This window comes from Giraffa tippelskirchi, chromosome 3 (assembly GCF_054371585.1).
Source record: "Giraffa tippelskirchi isolate mGirTip1 chromosome 3, T2T-mGirTip1v1.2.pri, whole genome shotgun sequence".
In the NCBI taxonomy this organism is placed as follows: Eukaryota; Metazoa; Chordata; class Mammalia; order Artiodactyla; family Giraffidae; genus Giraffa; species Giraffa tippelskirchi.
In genome coordinates, this window is record NC_137277.1 from 7,598,579 (window position 1) to 7,621,557 (window position 22,979).

Sequence of the window (22,979 nt, forward strand, 5' to 3'; positions counted from 1 at the left end):
TGACCGACCGCGGACTGCGCGTGAGGCGGCGGCTGTGCCCGCTGTGCGCGCCGCCGGGGCGGGCGAGTCCCTTGTTCTCGGCCAGTGGCGCCTCAGAGCAGCCCCCTGACAAGCGGACCCCGGAAGAAGGTCAAGGAACTGCCCAGGTGGTGGTGGTCTGGTGGGGGGGAACCGAGACGCTCTCAGCAACCCGCCCCTCCCTCGTCAGGCGATCCCGCGGGGCGGAAAGAGGCCGCCCGCCCTCCCACACCGCTTCGCCGCGGGGTTGGAGGGGGCGGGACCACGCGGCTGAGGAGGACTGCGCCTGCGCCCCTGGACCCGCCTGCGCCGCCGCTTCCGGGTCCGCTAGCGGAGTCCTCCCGGGACGTGAGGGGGGGAGGGGGGCTCCAGGGCTGCAGCGGATGAGCCACGGCTCCTTGAGTTGGCTCGGGGAGGTCGTAGGGTTCTCCCAAAACCCTCCAAGAGTGGAGGAAAAAGAACGGGGACAAAAGGTCGCACTGAGGAGAGGCTCCAACCATCACTTGGTTGAGATAATAGCATCTCTGCTGCCAGAGGCGAAGGCTGCGGGGGAGCCGAGTGTGAGATAGCTAGCGCTCCCCCGACCCCGCGTTTATTATGGGTGTGGGTGTGGGCTTCGGTTCAGTCGCTCAGTCCTGTCCGACTCCCTGCGACCCCATGGACTGCAGCACTCCAGCCTTTCCTGTCCATCACCAAGTCCCAGAGCTTGCTCGGACTCATGTCCATTGAGTCGGTGATTCCATTCAACCATCTCTTTCTCTGCCGTCCCCTTCTCCTCCCGTCTTCAATCTTTCCCAGCATCAGGGTCCTTTGTAATGAGTTGACTCTTTGCATTAGGTGGCCAAAATATTGAAGGTTCGGCTTCAGCATCAGTCCTTCCAATGAATATTCAGGACTGATTTCCTTTAGGATTGACTGGTTTGATCTCCTTGCCGTCCAAGGGGTTCTCAAGAATCTTCTCCAACACCGCAGTTAAAAAGCATCAATTCTTGGGTGCTCAGCCTTCTTTATGGTACAATTCTCACATCCATACATGACTACTGAGTGTGGACTTAGAGTGAGACAAATTGTCAGTGTGCTTCTGCGTGCTCAGTTGTGTCTGACTCGGCAACACCATGGACTGCAGCCGTCCGGGCTCCTTTGTCCGTGAGATTTTTCAGGCAAGAATGCTGGAGCTGGTTGCCATTTCCTCCTCCAGGGTATCTTCCCCACCCAGGGGTCCAACCTCCATCTCCTGCCTAGCCTACCTTGGCAGTTGGATTCTTTAACCACTGAGTCACCTCGGAAGCACCAGTGGTGTGCTTAGAGGTCTTGGAATCCAGACTTCCGTTTTCACAATCATCTTCCTCATCAAAGTAGTAAAAAGCGCACATTAAAAAAATACTAGAATAGGAGGATTTGTAATGAGAAGCAGAAATTCCTCATCCTCAGAGGCAGCCACTTTTAATCATAATAAATTGTGTTTTTAGTTTTGATTCCTAAATATCGAAGTGAAATACTTAGAGAGTATTTCTTGATTTGCTCACTTTAGTTACCTTTTAACCTATGCCATGGTAATGAAGATATGGCACACTACACATCTACTTTATCTCTCACTTAGCTTTGTAACTTTAAACAACATACTAATTCGCCCCACCTTTTTTTTCCTAGTCATGTTTTTAAAGCTCTCTACTTAATAATCTGTCCTTATTGCATCAGTTTTTAATAACAGTACTGAGAATAAGGTAAGGTGAGTGAGGCATTCACTTCAGACACAGTAAAAGGGAGCACCAAAAAACTAATCAAAGTTGCTGTGCTGTGCTAAGTCACTTAAGCTGTGTCCCACTCTTTGCGACCCTATGGACTGTATGTAGCCTGCCAGGCTCCTCTGTCTATGGGATTCTCCAGGCAAGAGTACTGGATTGGGTTGCCATTGCCTACTCCATAGTCAATGTTAGTAGCATTTTAATAAGACATTAAAAAAAAATTAGAATGTAGGAAAATCTGCATGATTAAAACAGATCTGATGAGTAAAATAGCAAAATTTTAAATAGAGACAAGATCTTGAGTACTGATTGTTCCTTTTGTCTCAGACTCCAATGTACCTGGGCAGAAGTCTCAGATAACTCCTGCTGTTTTTAACGCACCTAGGCATCACACTGTTTAGTCTGGCTACTGTGTATTCCTTTTGTTTACAAGCTGGCTCTCACAGCCACTATGGAGAACAGTGTAGAGATTCCTTAAAAAACTGGGAATAGAACTGCCATATGACCCAGCAATCCCACTGCTGGGCATACACACCAAGGAAACCAGAATTGAAAGAGACACGTGTACCACACTGTTCATCGCAGCACTGTTTACAATAGCCAGGACATGGAAGCAACTTAGATGTCCATTGGCAGACGAATGGATAAGAAAGCTGTGGTACATATACACAATGGAATATTACTCAGCTATTAAAAAGAATGCATTTGAATCAGTTCTAATGAGGTGGATGAAACTGGAGCCTATCATACAGAGCAAAGTAAATCAGAAAAAAAAACACCAATACAGTTTTTTAATGCATATATATGGAATTTAGAAAGATGGTAACAATGACCCTATATGCAAAACAGCAAAAGAGACACAGATGTAAAGAACAGACTTTTGGACTCTGTGGGACAAGGCAAGGGTGGGATGGTTTGAGAGAATAGCATTGAAACATGTATGTTATCATATGTGAAATAGATCGCCAGTCCAGGTTCGATGCATGAGACAGAGTGCTCAGGGCTGGTGCACTGGGATGACTCTAAGGGATGGGATGGGGAGGGAGGTGGGAGGGGTTTCAGGATGGGGAACACATGTACACCCATGGTTGATTCATGTGAATGTATGGCAAAAACCACCACAATATTGTAATTAACCTCCAATTAAAATAAAAAAGAAATAAAAGCTGGCTCTCTTGTGCAACAGAAACTAACATATCATTATAAAGCCAATATACTCCAATTAAAAGATAAATTATTTAAAAAAAACAAAGCTGGCTCTCCAATATCACCAACATAATCTGTTGACTAAACAAATTTGAGTTGATTGCTTACTCAGTAAGGGTGACTGCTGATTAGCAAAGCCTGGGCAGTGCCTCAGAGAGACAGGAAGACCAGTATTTATTGAGAATTGGAAGTTTGGTTTTAGATGAGTCTCTTAGTTCAGGATTTTGATTAAGACTTGGTACAAACCACTGCACAACAGTCAAAATTAGCAGAAAGGGCAAGGCAGGGGAACTCAAAAAATCTCAGTGAACAAGCTAGTTGTTGATATTCAAACCCTCTTTCTGGACTGGACAGTCAGGAATAGTAAAAGATGCTAATGAAGGCTCAGCACCAGGAAGTTAAGTTAATGTGGGCAGTAAAATGTAGTTTGGGTTCTCTGTGAATGGGCTGATTGTAGGGGAGAGGTAAATGGTTTTGGTTTTCACTCTCTTCTTCACGAATATATCCATCCATCTGATAAATATTTAATAATTTTCCAGACACTGTCAGGCACAGGGACTATACCGGGGAGTATGCCGAGTCATGGCCCTCATGGAACTGATAAGCTAGTGGGAGACATCAACATTAACCAAGTAAACAGATCTTATTGTTTGAAATTCTATTATTTAGTGGACTGCACTGAGGATGGGGTGACTGGGGGTGGTGAGAATGCCATTTTAGATGAGGTGGACAGGGCTGGTCTTGCTGAGGAGATAGACAGCCTGATAGCTGAGGAGGGGAGAGATCCAGCCACGTGAAAGTCTGGGGAAACCTGTTCAAGTCTGCAACAAAGCAAATGTGCAGTTCTGAGATGAAGGTGAGCTGGAGGAGGGGTGATGGTGAACAGGCAGAGCCCACGTGGCATCATGGGCCAATGGAGACTTGTAATTTTAACAGTTATAAGAAGTGGTTAAGGGACTTCCAAAATCACAGGGTGGTGACTGCAGCCATGAAATTAAACGATGCTTGCTCCTTGGAAGGAATGTTATGACAAACCTAGACAGCGTATTAAAAAGCAAAGACCTCACTTTACCAACAAAGGTCCGTATAGGTAAAGCTGTGGTTTTTCCAGTAGTCATGTACAGATGTGAGAGTTGGACCATGAAGAAGGATGAGCACCAAAGAACTGATGCTCTCAAACTGTGCTGGCAAAGACTCTTGAGAGTCCCTTGGACTGCAAGGAGATCAAATCAGTCAGTCCTAAAGGAAATCAACCCTGAATATTCATTGGAAGGACTTTTGCTGAAGCTGAAGCTCCAATACTTTGGCCACCTGATGCGAAGAGCCAACTTATTGGGAAAGCCCCTATGCTGGAAAAGATTGAAGGCAAAGGAGAAGGAGGTGGCAGAGGATGAGATGCTTCGATAGCATCACCGACTCAATGGACTTGAATTTGAGCAAACTCCAGCATATCGTAGAAGACAGAGGTGTAAGTCCATGAGATCGCAAAGATTCGGACACAGCTTAGCCACTGAACAACAAGGGACTTCCCAGGTGGTCCAGTGACTTAAGAGTCCAAGCTCCCCATGCAGGGAGCCTGGGTCGGGTCCCTGGTCAGAGAACTAGATCCACAGGCCACGGCAAAGATCCCGTGTGGCAACTAAGACCCAGAGCAGCCAAAGAAAGAAAGAAATACACAAGTAGATATTAAAAAAAAAAGAATGACTCCTGGGCTTGAGCAAATGGAAGACAATGGGGCTCTAAGAGATAGAGAGAGTGGCTGGTAGGTGGTATTAAAGCCATAGGACTTGGTTCTGGTTGAAACATCGTCCTCTTTTGTCTATTTCCTCTCCCTGTCAAGGGAGAGGACGTAAATGGATGAAGTGAACAGGAGAACGGCAGTTATCAAATTAAGGACACATAATGTCAATACAGTACTATTCCAGACCTTTCTGTGGACTTAAAATTGTCCAATGAAGTCCTTTATCACAATTTTTTCCTCCCAACCAAGGTCCATGGATCATGAATTATATTTAGCTGTATTAGTTTGCTAGAACTACCATAACAAAGTGCCACAGACCAAGTGGCTTAAGCAATAGGGATTTGTCGTGTCAGAATTCCGGAAGCCGGAAGTGTACAGTCAGGGTGTCAGCAGGGTGGTTCCTTCTCAGGCTGTGGATGAGAACCCACTGCATGCCTGTCAGCTCCTGATAGCTTGCTGGCAATTGTTGGTGTTCCTGGCTTGTGTAGTACCTCTGCCTTCATCTTCACCTGGCTTCCTCCTTTTGTGCATGTCCGTCCCTGTTCAGACTTTTCCCCTTTTTAGAAAAATACTAGTCATACTGGATGAGGCCTTCGGGAATGACCTCATTTTAACGTGGGTACCTCTGAAGAATCTCTATAGGTCACATTCTGAGGTCTCGGGGGTTATGACTTCAACTTTACTTTTTTTGGGGAGGGGGGGCAGGAATTCCACCTGTAACAGTTGTCCTGTCACTTTTGTTGTGTTGTCGTTGTTCAAGTTGTGTCCGACTCTTTGCGACCCCGTGGACTGCAGCATGCCAACTCCCCTGTCCTTCACTGTCTCCTGGAGTTTGCTCAAATTCATGTCCACTGGGTCGGTGGTGCAATCTAACATCCCTTGACCCTCTTTTAACTGGAGAGATTTCTTTGTCTTCCGTGATTTTGACACTTGCTTTGAAGAATGTCTCTCAATTCAGATTTGTCTGATATTTCTTCATGATTAGATTCAGATTATGCATTTTCTACAGGAATATCACAGAAGCAATGTGTCCTTCTCTGAGCGTCACATCCAGGAGGCACATGAAGGTTGTATTTGCTCATTTTCTTCACTATGAACTAGACTGTTTTCCCCTTTGTAATTAATAAGTAGTCTGTGGGGGAGATACTTGTTAAGACCATGTAAATATCCTGTTCTTTTTCTTTAAAAAAATTTTTATTTATTTGGCCGCACCAGATCATAGTTGCAGTGTGCAGGATCTTCAGTCTTTGTTGCAGTTTGCGGGCTGTTTAGTTGAGGCGTTCAAACTCTTAGTTGCACCATGTGGGACCTAGTTCCCTGACTGGGAATTGAACTGGCGCCCCCAGCATTGGGAGCATGGAGTCTTAGCCACTGGACCACCAGGGAAGTTCCTAAATAACCTGTTCTTCTTCAGACTTTTACCCAATAACTTTTCACATCCATTGACGATTCTTCCTTGAATTTACTTCTACTCTGGTAGAAGTAAAACTCTGGTGATTGCAAAACTTTTAAAGGCGTAGTGAAATAGTCATTTTATTTGGTCACTGTAAAATTCATTTAGTTGAGATCACACTTAAATTGGAAGTAATCCCCATGTGATAGAATCTTTTAAGGCCATAGGTCAAATCATGTGACATAACTTGAGTTTTAACATTGGCGATTCATTGTGTAATATAAGACTAACAAAGAACTGTAACTTTAAACACATGAATAAATGACTTCCGGGTTGATGAATGCAGGGATGGGCTGGGCAAGTGACAGGAAAGGGCATAGAAGCGCCACATCCCACCCCACCTCCAGTGTTCTATGCATCTCTTCTTTTTGGTTGTTCCTGAGTTATATCCTTACCCTTGTGTGATAAACCAGTAACCTGTTCTAATTGTGGAGCGATAAACATATATAATAAAGTTTCTTGTCCACAAGAAACAAGTCCTAATCCGACAAAAGCTATGATGAACTTAGTTACAAGTGTTACTTCTCTGATCTTCAATCCCACTGCAGAAACCTGGGCAGTTCCTTCAGAAAAGATGAAAGAAGCAGTCAGATTGGGTCACCACCCTTCCTGTACAGTATTTTCAAACTTCCCAGTTGTTAAAAAGAAGAATATTTTTCATACCATGGATTTTTCTCCTAGAAGTGGATATTTTACCTTGAGGAATGAAAAGGCTTGAAGTACAGGTTGTACCATTATTCAGATTTCTAGAGAGATTATTTGAAATCCAGTTGAGCCACAAGAAAAGCCTGTTCTGATATATCTTCACAGAAACATTCTTGAATGTGCGATAGTATATGGATAATGATTTATGGAGCCAGCTGTGCTTATTAAGTCAACAGAAATATCTGAATAAACACATAGCAACTTTTGTTTGAAGAAGAAAATTGAGGTTAAAGTTTACAAAAGAGGGCTTCCCTGATGGTACAGTGGATAAGAATCTGCCTGCCAATGCAGGGGACACAGGTTTGACCCCTGGTCTGGGAAGATTCCGCCTAAGGAGGAGCAACTAAGCCCAGGAACCACAACTGCTGAGCCTGTGTGCTGCAACTGCTGAAGCCTGCATGCCTAGAGCCTGTGCTCTGAAGCAAGAGAAGTCACTGCAATGAGATGCCCATGTTCCGCAACGAAGAATAGCTCCCACGGGCTACAACTAGGAAAGCCCTGTGTGCAGCAACAAAGACCCAGTGCAACCAAAATAAATAAATAAAATTATAACTTAAAAAAAATTTACAAAGGAATTTCCTCCCCACCCTCAAAGAGTTAGTGCTTCTGCGTGGTCATTTTAAAAATAAAAATTAATGACCTAGTTACTTATAGTTTAGCTTATGCATGGTACTTGAGAGTAGAAGAATTACTTTAAAAAAGATTCTCAAGTTTCAGCATTTTGCTAGATTGGATGGGATTGTCCCCATTATCAACAACAGCAATCACTATATTTTTTCCTTCTCTTGACTGTTTTGGGGGTTTGGTTCTGTTTTTTGCTTCTCTCTCAGGCCAGAGATGATTAGGGGGCTGTCTCTGGTAACCAGATAGCTCTATCAAAGGTCACAGCTATGAAGGATGTCTGTGTTTGGAGGAACCCCTGAGTAAGTTGCTTCTCCACTACACTGGCCAAACTCATTCTTGGCACACGACACCGACATGACCATGGAACATGGGTCAACAACCATCCCCCATGACCTCCTTGCTAGAGGATATTGCAAATACTTGTGCAAGATTCTAGGTTACATTAAACTTTGGGAATAGAGCTGTGTCATCTGATTTTCAGAAGAATCTTGGAATTATTTAAATTACCATTTTCTTGGTTCAGATCTCCATTTGCTTGTCCAATCCAGAAACAGTTGAAGGCCAACACTTTCAGGATGCCTTTAATTAGTCCTGAATCCCCGCTTATCTAACATTTTGAAAAAATGAAAACCATTCAAAAATAAGTTTATTTTAAAGGTGTGAAGACACCCTTTATGTACAACTATGAAAGTGTCAAAATATATTAAGTGAAAAAAAAATCAAGAACAGCATGTATACTATAGTATATATAGATGGGAAATAAAGATATGCTTACCTTTGTCTTTATTTGCATAATGAAAAGATAAAAATTTTATGAAAATGGGCTCACCTCAGCAGGGATTGGCAAACATCAGCATGGACCAAGCCAACCCATTGCATGTTGTTGTAAATAAAGTTGGAAGGAAATAAAGTACACTCATTCGTTATATACTGGCTATGAGAGTTTTCATACTAGGATGGCAGAGGTCAGTAGTGACAGAAGTCATATTACTATCTGCCTTTTACCGACCCTTTTAGGGGCTTGAGGAGGGAAACGGTTGCCTAGGAATTAGAGCGGGAATAATACACTTTCTGGATTCCCGGGTGGCTCAGTAGTAAAGAATCCTGTTGCCAATGCAGGAGACACAGGTTCTATCTATCCCTGGGTCGGGAAGATCCCTTGGAGAAGGAAGTGGCAACTCGCTCTAGTATGCTTACCTGGGAAATCTCATGGACAGAGGAGCCTGGCTGGCTACAGTCCGTGGGGTGGCAAAAGAGTCAGACTCAGCGACTAACCAATAGCCACAAATACACTGTCCACATAGATCTATCAAAAAATCTTCCTAAATTTTAAAACACCTCCCCCTGGAACTAGCTTTTCAGATGTTGCTGGTCTCACGTCTGTTAATCTCCATCTCGTGGTTGGCTTGGTTTGTCATTATCTTCAAAAATCCATGTCAACTATTTGGTTACAGGAGCAATGATGCTGCCCAAACCTGGGATCTATTTCTTCCCCTGGGAGGTCAGTGCTGGCCAAGTTCCTGATGGGGACACACTGAGGACATTTGGCAGGTGAGAATGTTTTTCTTCACATGGTGTCGAGGGAGAGTGTTTAAAAAAAAAGATTGAGTCTTTTAATGTATTTTTAAAAGTATTTTTAAATTATATGTTTTAAATTATTTTAAAATGATTTATTTTACATTTTAAATTTATTATATTTTCAAAATTGTTTTAAAAAGCAAAGTTCTTATAATTTTATCTAATTATTTAAAAAATACTAAAAAAGTCAATGTATATTCATTGTAAAAAAAGTTGATAATCTGTAAACGTGTAAAGAAAGCCAGCAAAAATCATTAACCTTTTGTTGATTACATGCTTTTTCATGTGTGTATGTGTATGTATACGTGTGTGTGTATACACACAATGTGTGTATAAACATATATACTGTATTAGTCACATATTCCAGTGCAGTTTTAGTGACTCACTCATGTCCGAGTCTTTGAGACCCCATGGACTGCAGCCCGCCAGGCTCCTATGTCCATGGAATTCTCTAGGCAAGAACACTAGATCTGGGTAGCTGTTCCCTTCTCCAAGGCATCTTCCCAACCCAGGGATCGAACCCTGGTCTCCTGCATTGCAGGCCGATTCTTTACCTTCTGAGCCACCAGGGAATCCCCTAGTCACATATTCAGTTCAGTTCAGTTCAGTTCAGTCGCTCAGTCGTGTCCGACTCTTTGCGACCCCATGAATTGCAGCACGCCAGGCCTCTCTGTCCATCACCAACTCCTGGAGTCTACCCACACCCATGTTCATCGAGTCGGTGATGCCATCCAACCATCTCATCCTCTGTAGTCCCCTTCTCCTCCCACCCCCAATCCTACCCAGCATCAGGGTCTTTTGCAATGAGTCAACCCTTCGCATGAGGTGGCCAAAGTATTGGAGTTTCAGCTTCAACATCAGACCTTCCAATGAACACCCAGGATTGATCTCTTTTAGGATGGATTGATTGGATCTCCTTGCAGTCCAAGGGACTCTCAAGAGTCTTCTCCAACACCACAGCTCAAAAGCATCAATTCTGCGGCGCTCAGCTTTCTTCACCGTCCAACTCTCACATCCATACATGACCACTGGAAAAACCATAGCCTTGACTAGACGGACTTTTGTTGGCAAAGTAATGTCTCTGCTTTTAAATATGCTATCTAGGTTGGCCATAACCTTCCTTCCAAGGAGTAAGCGTCTCTTAATTTCATGGCTGCAGTCACCATCAGCAGTGATTCTGGAGCCCAAAAAAATAAAGTCTGACACTGTTTCCACTGTTTTCCCATCTATTTCCCATGGAGTGATGGGACCAGATGCCATGATCTTAGTTTTCTGAACATTGAGCTTTAAGCCAACTTTTTCACTCTCCTCCTTCACCTTCATCAAGAGGCTCTTTAGTTCTTCTTCACTCTCTGCCATAAGGGTGGTGTCATCTGCATATCTGAGGTTATTGATATTTCTCCCGGCAATCTTGATTCCAGCTTGTGTTTCTTCCAGCCCAGCGTTTCTCATGATGTACTCTGCATATAAGTTAAATAAGCAGGGTGACAATATACAGCCTTGACGTACTCCTTTTCCTATTTGGAACCAGTCTGTTGTTCCATGTCCAGTTCTAACTGTTGCTTCTTGACCTGCATACAGGTTTCTCAAGAGACAGGTCAGATGGTCTGGTATTCCCATCTCTTTCAGAATTTTCCACAGTTTATTGTGATCCACACAGTCAAAGGCTTTGGCATAGTCAATAAAGCAGAAATAGATGTTTTTCTGGAACTCTCTTGCTTTTACGATGATCCAGCGGATATTGGCAATTTGATCTCTGGTTCCTCTGCCTTTTCTAAAACCAGCTTGAACATCTGGAATTTCACAGTTCACGTATTGCTGAAGCCTGGCTTGGAGAATTTTGAGCATTACTTTACTAGCATGTGAGATGAGTGCAATTGTGCGGTAGTTTGAGCATTCTTTGGCATTGCCTTTCTTTGGGATTGGAATGAAAACTGACCTTTTCCAGTCCTGTGGCCACTGCTGAGTTTTCCAAATTTGCCGGCATATCGAGTGCAGCACTTTCACAGCATCACCTTTGAGGATTTGAAATAGCTCAACTGGAATTCCATCACCTCCACTAGCTTTGTTCGTAGTGATGCTTTCCAAGGCCCACTTGACTTCACATTCCAGGATGTCTGGCTCTAGGTGAGTGATCACACCATCGTGATTATCTGGGTCGTGAAGATCTTTTTTATACAGTTCTGTGTATTCTTGCCATCTCTTCTTAATATCTTCTGCTTCTGTTAGGTCCATACCATTTCTTGCCTTTATCGAGCCCATCTTTGCATGAAATGTTCCTTTGGTATCTCTAATTTTCTTGAAGAGATCTCTAGTCTTTCCCAATCTGTTGTTTTCCTCTATTTCTTTGCACTGATCGCTGAGGAAGGCTTTCTTATCTCTCCTTGCTATTCTTTGGAACTCTGCATTGAGATGGGAATATCTTTCCTTTTTCCTTTGCTTTTTGCTACTCTTCTCTTCCCAGCTATCTGTAAGGCCTCCTCAGACAGCCATTTTGCTTTCTTGCATTTCTTTTCCATGGTGATGGTCTTGATCCCTGTCTCCTGTACAATGTCACGAACCTCTGTCCATAGTTCGTCAGGCACTCTGTCTCTCAGGTCTAGTCCCTTAAATCTATTTGTCACTTCCACTGTGTACTCATAAGGGATTTGATCTAGGTCATACCTGAATGGCCTAGTGGTTTTCCCTACTTTCTTCAATTTAAGTCTGAATTTGGCAATAAGCAGTTCATGATCGCAGTCACATATTGCTGGGTAACAAATCACCCCAAAATTTAGTGGCTTCAGATGACCACAAAAGTTTATTTTTTTCATATGTACCGTGGGTCAGGAATTAGGAAATGGCTTTGCTGGGTGGTTCTGGCTCAGATTGGCTTTGAAGATTGTAGTTGAGATGTTGGCCAGGGCTGCCAGCATCTGAAGGCTGGCTTGCAGCTAGAGGATCTGATTCTACAGGGACTTACTCACATGTTGGGCCGTTTTGTGCTGCCTCTCGTCACGCAGGCTCACTTTCTCACAGTATGGAATATGGATTTCAGTACATGGCTGCTTGAAGGTCTTCGTAATCCGGCAGCTGACTTTCTCCAGGAGTGACTCAACAGAGCCAGCAAAGATAAACCCACAGTGTCAATGATCTCATCTCAGAAGTCAGTCTAGGTTATCTTCTGCAATGTTTTGTTGGTTACACAAGTCAGCACTAGTTAGGGTGATAGGAGGTTGTACAGGGATGTGCATGCCAGGAGATAAGAATCACTGGAGGGATTTCCCTGGTGATATAGTGGCTAAGAATCCACTTTTCAATGCAGGGACACAGGTTTGATCCCTGGTCAGGGAACTAAGATCTCACATGTTGCGGGGCAACTAAGCCTGAGAACCACAAGGAAGAGCCCGTGTGCTGAAACAAAGACCCAGTGCAACCAAAAAAAACACAGACTCATTGGGGCCTGTCTTAGAGACATATCAGTTCAGTTCACTTCGGTTGCTCAGTCGTGTCCAACTCTTTGCGACCCCATGGACTGCAGTACGCCAGGCCTCCCGATCCATCACCAACTCCCGGAGTTTACCCAAGCTCATGTCCATTGAGTCAGTGATGCCACCCAACCATCTCATCCTCTGTCGTCCCCTTCTCCTCCCACCTTCAATCTTTCCCAACGTCAGGGTCTATTCCAATGAATCAGTTCTTTGCATCAGGTGGCCAAAGTATTGGAGTTTGAGCTTCCGCATCAGTCCTTCCAGTGAATATTCAGGACTGATTTCCTTTAGGATGGACTGGTTGGATCTGTTTGCAGTTCAAGGGACTCTCAAGAGTCTTCTCCAACACCACAGAATCAGAGCAGGTGTGTGGAAATGGGAGTCTACCCTCCCCCCTGCCTCCACCTCCAAGAGCTTGACTGCATGAAGTACTTTGGGGGCTGGGTGGCCCCAAAGAAGAGTGATGGTTAGGAGCATGGATATCAAACTTATTAATGGGACTTCTCTGGTGGGTCCAGTGGTTATTCTTATGGAGGTTAGAAAATACCTTGATCCCTACCCCACAGCACACACACATGAATTATTCTAACTGGATCATCAATGTACAAGCTAAAACTATAAAATTTTTTAGAAGAAAACAGAAGATCTTCACATACACCTTGAGACAGGCAAAGATTTCTTGGACTCAGAAAACAAAAGCCATAAAAGAGAAATAATGAATAAATTTGGACTTCAACAAAATTAAATGCTTCTCATCAAAAGATACCATCAAGAAGATTAAAAGGCAAACCACAAACTGGGAGATATTTGGGAGTGATGTGTGTATGTATATTGTGTATATTCAACAAATGATTTGTATTTAGAATATATGAAGAACTCATACAATCCAATAATAAGAACATAAAGAACTTAATTTTTATTTATATATTTTTTATTTTGTTGGCCACATCATGTGGCTTGTGGAATCTTTTTTCCCTAACAAGGAATTGAACCCAGGCCCTCAGCAGTGTAAGTACAGAGTCTAACGGTTGGACCACCAAGGAATTCCTAATAAAGAACTTAATTTTTAAATAGGTAAAAGATTTCAACAAACACTGTCAGAGAAGATATCCAGATCACAGATAAACACATGAAAATTTATTCAACATCACGTGTCATTAAAGGAATGCAAATTAAAACCACAATGATATGGCATCTCATGCCCACTAGAGTGGCTAAAAGTCTGACCAAATCAAGTGCTGACAAGGATTTGGAGTAGCTAGAACCCTCATACATTGCTGGGGGGAAAGTAAAGTGACACCACCACTTTGAAAAATAATTTGGCAGTTGCCTTTAAACAGACAGATTGACCATGTGACCCAGAAATCCCACTTGGGAATTTCCCCACGAGAAATGAAAAGGTGTTCAGCACAAGTTCTTAGGCAAACTAAATCAGCTGTTAAATGGATAATAATAATGTATTAGCCCATTCAACTGAGTGCTAACAAGCAATACAAAAAGGAACAAGCTACTGATTTATGAAACACATAAATGGGTCTCAGAACCATTATACTGAATCAAAGAAGCTAGACACAGAAGGATAAATGCTTATAGGGTTCCATTCACATGAGATGCTTAAGCAGGAAAACTCATCTATGGAGACCAAGAGTAGATCAGTGATTGCCTGAGGTGGGAGATGGGAAGACTGAGTTCAAAGGGGCACAAGGGAATTTTGAGGGGTGATGGAAATGTGCCAAAGCTTGATTGGGGTTCTCACTTGCACAGTGGATGCTTTTGTCAAGAGTCAATAAACAAGTCCCTTAAAAAAATTTTTTTTAATAATTTTTATGTATTTGGCTGCACTGAGTCTTAGTTGTGGCTCTCGGGATCTTTAGTCACGGCATACAAACTCTTGGTCGAGGCATGTAGGATCTAGTTCCTTGACCAGGGATCGAACCTGGGCCCCTGCATTGGGAACTCAGAGTCTTAGCCACCAGACCACCAGGAAAGTCTCAAACAGATGTCTTTTAATGCATGTAATTTATACTTCAATTATATAGACCAAAACAATGTTTTCTGTTGCTACCACTTTAATTTCTCTGATCCGAGTGAGGCTGAACATTTTCCCATGGACATTCTGGCCTCCCAGAACCATTTGAGCCTTGGGGTGATTCTGTCAATGGAAGGGAATGATCCCATGTACCCTGACCTCCAGGTTGTGCAGCTACGACATGACCCAGTCCCAAGTAACCCTGATGGCTCAACTCAGATCTGACCAGCACCTGATCCTCGTCTGTACCAAGTTGGTGGAACCGTTCCAAGCCCAGCTAGGCTCCCTCTACACTGTCCTTGGGGAACTGGAGCGCCAGAAGGGTAAGCCTTGACCTCACACAGACTTTTGGGTGCTTAGGCCTGGCTTCTAACCCAGCATGGGTCCCTCACTGGGGTTAACATTCCTTCCAGATCAGTAGGGACTCAAGGGAAAGAGATGTGATCGCCCTCCCAGTGGACCTGCCATAGGGGAGCGAGAAAGGGGGGAGAGAAATCCTTCATTTCTGAAGGTCTAGAATGCGCCAGGCTTGTGGTTTGCTTAAAAGTTTTTGAATCTACTCACCAGCCCTTAATCTGAGTTATCTTATGGCTATTTCATAGATGAGAAAATCAAGACCCAGAGAGGTTGGAGTAAGAGGCCAAGAAGTAAGAGGGGCTAGAGTAAGAAGCCAGGAAGTCAGGGTGAGAGAAAAAGAAAAGAAGCAACGTAGGAGAATCTCTGTGGCATCGGGAGTAGAAGGTTGCAAAACTTTAAAACCTGGATACTCAGATTCTTTGCCTCCCTCTCTGGCCGTCCCTGTGCCATTTTTGTCCTATGGTTTATATAGCTATAACATCTTGTATCTGGTTATTCTAGTTATTTATTCTAGTTATGAAACATTATTTCATAAGCATTCCTCTGTGTCTTGAAATTTTTTCTAAAGTATTTAATGGCTATATAATATTTTATAGATTAGATGTATATACTAATTCACACAGGGCTTCCCAGGTGGCTCAGTGGTAAGGAATCTGCCAGTCAATGCAGGAGACACAGGAGACTTGGGTTCGACCCCTGGATCAGGAAGATCCCCTAGAGGAGGAAAGGGCAACCCGTCCCAGTATTCTTGCCAGGGAAATCCCATGGACGGAGGAGCCTGGTGGGCCATAGTCCATGGGGTTGCAAAGAGTCTGAGCACGCACGCACACACACGCATGCACTAATTCACACAAGCATTAGACATTTGTATTGTTTCCATTTCTTGCTCTTGTAAGTACACTGTACATTAATTCATTTAAAAAACTATGGGATATTCAGTTGGAGAATATTATACAACCATCAAAAATGGTGTTATAAATTTATATCTATTGACGTGAAAAGATGTTCATAGTATTTTACCAAAGAAAAACCAGTTTATAAAACAATATGTATCATTTGATCTCACTTTTGTTAGATGGACATTTTTATACATACAACATTTATCAAAATGTTAAGAGTAATTATGTCTGGGTGGTAGAACTGTGGGATTCCCTATACTTTTATTAGCATTTTACAATGAAAATATATTGCTTTATAGCCCGGGGTGGGGGAATCCAGTTTAAAAAAATCTGTCTCAATATATATTAAAAACGCTGCAGTTAATAGCCTTGTGTTCTAATCTTTGTTCATTTTCTGATTATTTCTTCAGGGTAGTTTCCTAAAAGTGGAATTGCTCCATTAAAGGCTATGTCTCTTGATTTACACTACCAACTTACTTTCTAAAAGTTTCAGTGGTTTTTAACTCTGGATGAAATGCACTAGAAGAAAGCAATTAAATGGAGCTTACTTTAATTATATTTGGTTTAATAAAAGTTAATCTTTATTCAGGCTTAAGCCTTTGAGCTCAGAGTCCTTGCCCTCTTAATTGATTTGAAAGAAGTATCAGCAGAAGGGGTGGAATTGAGGACAAAGGACCTGGAATAAATGATTTCCCCTTTGACCTCAGCCCACATCACCCAAGGCTCCCTCCTGTACTCCTGGCCCTGGCAGGGAGTCCTGGGAGCTCTTAGGAGTTGCGTGCCCAGTATCTGGAACTCAAAGGTCTGATCGCAGATACAGAGATAGCGGTTGAAACAAAGTTGGGACCAGGGCCTGGAGTGGACATTTAGAATTATTTGTGGAAAGATAAATGGAAAAAACTGTAAAGTCCAAATTCAACCCCAATAACTTTTTAAAATTGAACGTTTTCAAATCAAGCATACACAAAAGTAGGAGCCTCCACGTATCTGGCACCCAGATTCAGCAGAGATCTGCATTCCATTGGTCTGTGTCTTCATCGCCCACATCCACTTACTTACTTTTTTTTTTTCTGCGTTGTGATGCATGTAGGATCTTAGCTCCCCAACCAGAGATTGAGCCCTCGCCCCCTGCATTGGGAGCATGACCACTGGACCACCAGGGAAGCCCCTTACCTACTTATGTTGCTGGTGTATTTTAGAGCAAATCTGACATTGCTTCATTTATCCATAAATACTTCAGTGTGTATCTCTAACAAAATCACGATCGCGCCCAACAAAATTAATAGCTAGTCCTTAATATACTCTAGGACATAGCTTGTCCCTGTTCATTCCCCTCCTCGGCCCCCGAAATGGCTTTTTAGAAAAAGTTAAGTTGAAAAGAAGGAGGTGAACAAAATCCATGCGTTGCCTTTGGGTTACATATCCCAAGTCTTTATAACAGTTCTGTCTTCCTTTATTTTTTTATTTTTTTAAATGCCGTTTATTGGAGACCGTGGGTCTGGAATTAGTCCTTTGCTTCCTCCTGCTTGCATTAAACCTGCTCCTCCTTCCTTTGATTTTATCCTGCCTTTTTCTGAATGGATTTTATTTCAGGGAAAGTTCTTTAGAGAAGAAGCACAGTGAATAAGCTCGGGAGGAACCATTAAATTCTAGCCCTGAGGAAAGAATAAACCCAGGTGACAATCGTTATCACTGGCTGCTCAAATCTTTAAGTGGAAGTTGGTGGGGAGTGTAGCACAGGAGTCAGGCCTGCCCTGTTGATCAAACATTACACATAGCTGACCCATCAACTGTGGGCCTCTGGTGTAACGCACCAGGAGAACACAGACAGACAGTACCGCTCTGACGTATTTTTTTTTTTTTAACTTTCTAAAATTTTTTTGTCCATGCCATGTGGCGTGTGAGACCTCAGTTCCCCAGCCAGGGATTAAACCCCCGCCCCCTGCACTGACAGTGAGGAATCTTAACCACTGGACTGCCAGGGAAGTCCCCTGCTGGGATGTATGCTTGACAAAAAAAAAACAAACCCAGGAAGCTTAATTGTCAAGCCTTAGATCCAGCAGCATTTTCCCTAGGCTCCAACTACTTCACCGCGTTTCTCATTATTTTTCATCTCAATCTGTGTTTTTTTTCTTTCCTAAAAAAAGTTTTCCCTTGGTTTCTAATTTCTGAGACATACATACTCATCCTTCAGGAAAGAAAGACAATGGTGAGGAGGAAGGGCAGAGTGTGGGCTGAGTTTTGCAGTGGCCGCTGACCTCCGGCCTGGGGTGGCATGTCTGGCCCCCAGCCAGGTCCAAAGTCCTCTGGGGACACAAAGGTCAAGTAGACACAGGCCCTGCCCCACGGCAAGGCCTGCAGTTCTGAGGAGAGACTAGAGGCTGCCTCAGATCATCTTTCTGAAATGTTTGCAGACAAAAGAGAGAAATGCCAGTGCTGAGCCCCCTCTGGCAGGCCAGGACACCCTGCAAGGCTCAGGGCTTCTGATCCAGGGATTAAGGGGTGAGGACGTGGCCTCGCCTCTGCCCTGGGGCTCTCATCCTAAGTCCCACCTCCTCTGGTTTCCATTCACCTGACTGCTGCTTCCTGCCCCTCATAGGCCTTCCTTGTGTCCTCTCAAACCTTCGTCATGTTAGAATCCAAACTGCATTTCCTTGCTCAGTTACCCAGTTCTGTTATTTAAAACAGAAGTGACATTCTGAGCTCTTCCACAGTAAAGAATTACCAAATTAAAGAGAGGAATGCTTTCAATGTTTGTACTTTGCTGAAAAGTCTTTTTCCCAGGGTCTATAAAGCATTCATTTGTTTTTATATTTTACTACTTTTGTTTTTTTTTGTTTTTATATTTTACTACTTTTTATATTGTCACTATTTTATTTCAAGCCCCTTTCCTGTGCTCTCGGCTTCTCTGGGACTTGCCCGAAACCTAGCTCTTGTCCCAGACAGCAGTTCCCCTCCTGCCCGCCCGCGTGGAGCCTCCCAAGTCACACACATCCCAGAACCCAGAGGCGGGGCCGGAATCTAGCCAGCTCTTCAACTTTGTCACCCACACCTTCCCCCTCCGCCTCTGCAGTGACCAATTCTGCCTCTAAGAACCTCTACCCCATCCTTCCTCCACACCCAAAACCACCTGCCTCTGCCATCTGAAACTGGGTTCCACCCTTGGTATCTTTCTGCCCTCTGCCTCGTCACCACTGGGATCTGAAAACTTTGGACTCCATTTTCTCCCACCTCCTCTCCCTTCCAGCTGGACCTTGCTATCATTTCAGTCGCTTTCCTAGCAGAAGTTCCAACCTCTCACCTTCCATTGCTCCTTCCTGATTAAGCCCCAGTCTCCACCCTCTCAGTTCGGTTCAGTTCAGTCGCTCAGTTGTGTCTGACTCTTTGCGACACCATGGACCACAGCATGCCAGGCCTTCTTGTCCATCACCAACGCCCGGAGTTTACTCAAACTCATGTCCATTGAGTCGGTGATGCCATCCAACCATCTCATCCTCTGTTGTCCCCTTCTCTTCCTGCCTTCAATCTTTCCCAGCATCAGGGTCTTTTCAAATGGGTCAGTTCTCTGCGTCAGATGGCCAAAGTATTGGAGTTTCAGCTTCAACATCAGTCCTTCCAATGAATATTCAGGACTGATTTCCTTTAGGATGGACTGGTTGGATCTCCTTGCAGTCCAAGGGACTCTCAAGAGTCTTCTCCAACACCACAGTTCAAAAGCATCATTTTTCGGTGCTCAGCTTTCTTTATAATCCAACTCTCACATCCATACATGACTACAGGAAAAACCATAGCTTTGACTAGACAGACCTTTGTTGGCAAAGTAATGTCTCTGCTTTTTAATATGCTGTCTAGGTTGGTCACAACTATTCTTCCAAGGAGCAAGAGTCTTAATTTCATGGCTGCAGTCACCATCTGCAGTGATTTTGAAGCCCAAGAAAATAAAGTCTGTCACTCCACTGTTTCCCCATCTATTTGCCATGAAGTGATGGGACCAGATGCCATAATCTTAGTTTTCTGAATGTTGAGTTTTAAGCCAGCTTTTTCACTCTCCTCTTTCATTTTCATCAAGAGGCTTAGTTCTTCTTCGCTTTCTGCCATAAGGGTGGTGTCATCTGCATATCTGAGGTTATTGATATTAATATCCCAGCAATCTTGATTCCAACTTGTGCTTCATCCACCCCAGCATTTCTCATGATGTACTCTGCATATAGATTAAATAAGCAGGGTGATAAGATACAGCCTTGACATACTCCTTTCCTCATTTGGAACCAGTCTGTTGTTCCATTTCCAGTTCTAAGTGTTGCTTCCTGACCTGCATACAGATTTCTCAGGAGGCAGGTCAGGTGGTCTGGTAGTCCCATCTCTTTAAGAATTTTCCACAGTTTGTTGTGATCCACACAGTCAAAGGCTTTGGCATAGTCAATAAAGTAGAAGTAGATGTTTTCCTGGAGCTCTCTTGCTTTTTCGATGATCCAATGGATGTTGGCAATTTGATTGCCACTCTCTCAGGTCCCACCTAACTGTTGATGGAGAAAGTTCACAAAGCTCCAGGGATTCCCCTGGTTTCAAAGTCTGTCACCTCCTGTGGGCCCTTATCTCTCCAGGGACCTGCCTAGAACTCCTTCCACATGTCCTGATCAGTCCCTTTCCCGCCCCCCCACCCAACTCCCCATTGGCCACAGCTACTTTAGGCATTCACCTGTCATGCAGGAACCCCTACATCATCACCTCCCCTGTCCTTTCCAGCACATCTCCTCACCTCCTACATCCCATGTTAAACTGAGGTCACAGCAGCAGTCGTCCCTATAGTTACATGCATCAGCGCCCACGAAGTTGAGATGGTTAGATGGCATCACCGACATGAGCAAACTTTGGAAGACAGTGGAGGACAGAGGAGCCTGGTGTGCTGCAGTCCATGGGGTCGCCAAGAGCCTTAGTGACTCTACGACAACAACAACCACACCCATCAGTAGCTCCTTTCCTCCAGTCTGGGAGAGAGGAGGGTCCCTCCTGTCTGGGGCACAGCGCCCCTGTGCTGTGATGAACACCTGCCTTCCTGCTGGGGCTTTGCTTTCTCAGCTGAACCCTTAACCTGTTACCACTGGTTCTTCCCTCCACCATATAAAGCACTTAAGTCTCTTCTATATTAAAATAATAGTAACAACAATATCCACCTAGCAATGACCCTCCTGCCTCCACAAACTTCCTAAAAGACGGTAGGTTTTTTCCATATCATCTGTTCCTTATCTCAGACTCACACCTCAACCCACGGGCTTCTGGTTGCTCTTTTATCAGCCCCTTTTACTTTGCTGCAGGTTCTTTTTATCTTTACAAGAAGAGATTACCCTAAATAACTGTTTCTTTGGGTTCATCAACTCCTTTCTCTCACCCCTGCTCCTCAGATGCTCTTCTTTTATTCCATTTATATAGACCTTTCAAAGATGCCCACTCCATGCCCACCTGATCTAGGCATAGCAGCCTCTGTAGTCTAAGTGCTGGGGCAACAGAAGCTGACGACACACAGGCAACCTCTTGTTTCAAGTGAGTTCATCTTCCTGTGTTAACCTTTGAAATTTAGACAGTCCAAGCCTCTGAATTCTGCCCTCGGGCTGTGTTAAATCAATAAAGCGGCCTAGATTAGAAGGAAGGTTAGACATAGACTCTAACCACAGAATGCCTCTATCTCAAAAGGGCATCAAAGAAGACAGGATAATGTTCTAACATTTATTGTATTCATTGATGTGCTCAGAGAGCAGAGAGAACGAAGTGGGAACAAAAACAAACTGTTAGGAGGACAAACTCCAGATGTTCTTCCTGTTTGGTGTCACCTGGACATTGACAAACGTTTCCATTGGGTCACCACAGCCTCTGCTAGAAGCACCCACAGCTGCTTGTCCAGGGTGGGATGATCTGCCCCTATGAGGCTAGACTCTCCCCTTGGATTGATTAAATATGGGGTTCTCAGGACTTCCCTGAAAGTCCAGTGGTTAAGACTCCATGCTTCCAGTGCAGGGGGCGCAGGTTTGATCCCTGATCAGGGAATTAAGATCCCAGATGCTGTGCAACATGGCCGGGTTTGGGGGGAAACAACAACTAAGGAGCTTTATTAATGTCATTAAAAGTCTTCTGTGTTTGTTGGGAACTGTATTCATTAAAAACAAAAAATGCGGAGGTACTTCTCTGGTGGTCCAGTGGCTAAGACTTCACGCTCCCAATGCAGGGAGGCTGGGTCCGATCCCTGGTCAGGGAAATAGATCCCACATGCTGCAGCTAAGAGTTTACATGCCTCAAAGAAGACAGAAGATCCCATGTGCCGAAAGTAAGACCTGGTGCAGCCAAATAAATAAATAAATTTGTTTTTCAGTGTGGAGTTCTCTTTGCCTCAATTCCCATGATGCCAAGGGGCCCTTCCTTTGGTACAAATAGAGAACTAGGATGTGATAGAGACCCTCCCTCAACTCTGGGCCTTTGAGCCCTACAGAGAAGCTGGTGGGAGTTAGGATGACAAAAGAGGGGAGTAGAGGCCATATCTTTCTGGGCCTTCTCCCAGGAGAAGTGGACTTTTCAGGCTATCCCTCTAAGTTCCATGTCTGTTGTGGTGGGCCCAACAGTTCTGAGGCCCAAGTAGACAAATTGCCAGCATCCGTAAACCATCCCGTCAGACTCTCTGTCAAAACTCAGGACCGAGGATAAATTGAGGAGAAACAGTTAGAACGGCTCTGAAGGGTGTGTTGCTGACCCTGCCTGTGCCTTGGTGTCTGTGTTTCAGACGGAAGCTGCCTGGTGAAGGCCCGAGTGCTGACGTGTGTGGAAGGAATGAACCTCCCCCTGTTAGAACAAGCCATCCGGGAGCAGAGGCTGTACCAGCAAGAGAGGGACAGCGGCCAGTAGAGAGCAAACCAGGAACTCCTGGGAATGCCACCTTCCCGCCCGGCCAGATGCTGGAGCTGCTGCAGAGAAGATGCAGGAGCATCCCCTGAGCAACAGCCTTTGTCTGGAGAGACGAGGGGAGGGCAGCCTAGAGCTCCAAGGCCGGGCGCTGGGGCGCTGGGTCGCTGGGCCTCTTGTGGGTCCTGGAGAGTTCCAGAATGTCCCCATGAATAAAGCCTGGTGGTGTGACTGAGCAGTGCGTGCACGTGGTGCAGTGCCGGCAG

General features: G+C 44.3%; 1 protein-coding gene across 1 annotated transcript; it reads left to right on the forward strand.

Annotated features, from left to right (window-relative positions):
* The first annotated feature begins 1 nt into the window (after nucleotide 1).
* Nucleotides 2–22,948, forward strand: TEN1 (TEN1 subunit of CST complex). Its single transcript, XM_081575415.1, has 4 exons — nucleotides 2–129; nucleotides 8,947–9,043; nucleotides 14,735–14,892; nucleotides 22,595–22,948. The coding sequence occupies exons 2-4, from the start codon at nucleotides 8,952–8,954 to the stop codon at nucleotides 22,714–22,716; spliced, it is 372 nt and encodes a 123-aa protein (XP_081431541.1). The 5' UTR covers nucleotides 2–129; nucleotides 8,947–8,951; the 3' UTR covers nucleotides 22,717–22,948.
* Nucleotides 22,949–22,979: the final 31 nt, after the last annotated feature.

Excerpts from the sequence above, each read along its gene's own strand:
- TEN1 (XM_081575415.1), top strand. The coding sequence starts at position 8,952 with ATGATGCTGCCCAAACCTGGGATCTATTTCTTCCCCTGGGAGGTCAGT. Across the intron at positions 9,044-14,734 it reads ACACTGAGGACATTTGGCAG|GTTGTGCAGCTACGACATGA; the intron begins GTGAGAATGTTT and ends CCTGACCTCCAG. Across the intron at positions 14,893-22,594 it reads GGAACTGGAGCGCCAGAAGG|ACGGAAGCTGCCTGGTGAAG; the intron begins GTAAGCCTTGAC and ends TCTGTGTTTCAG.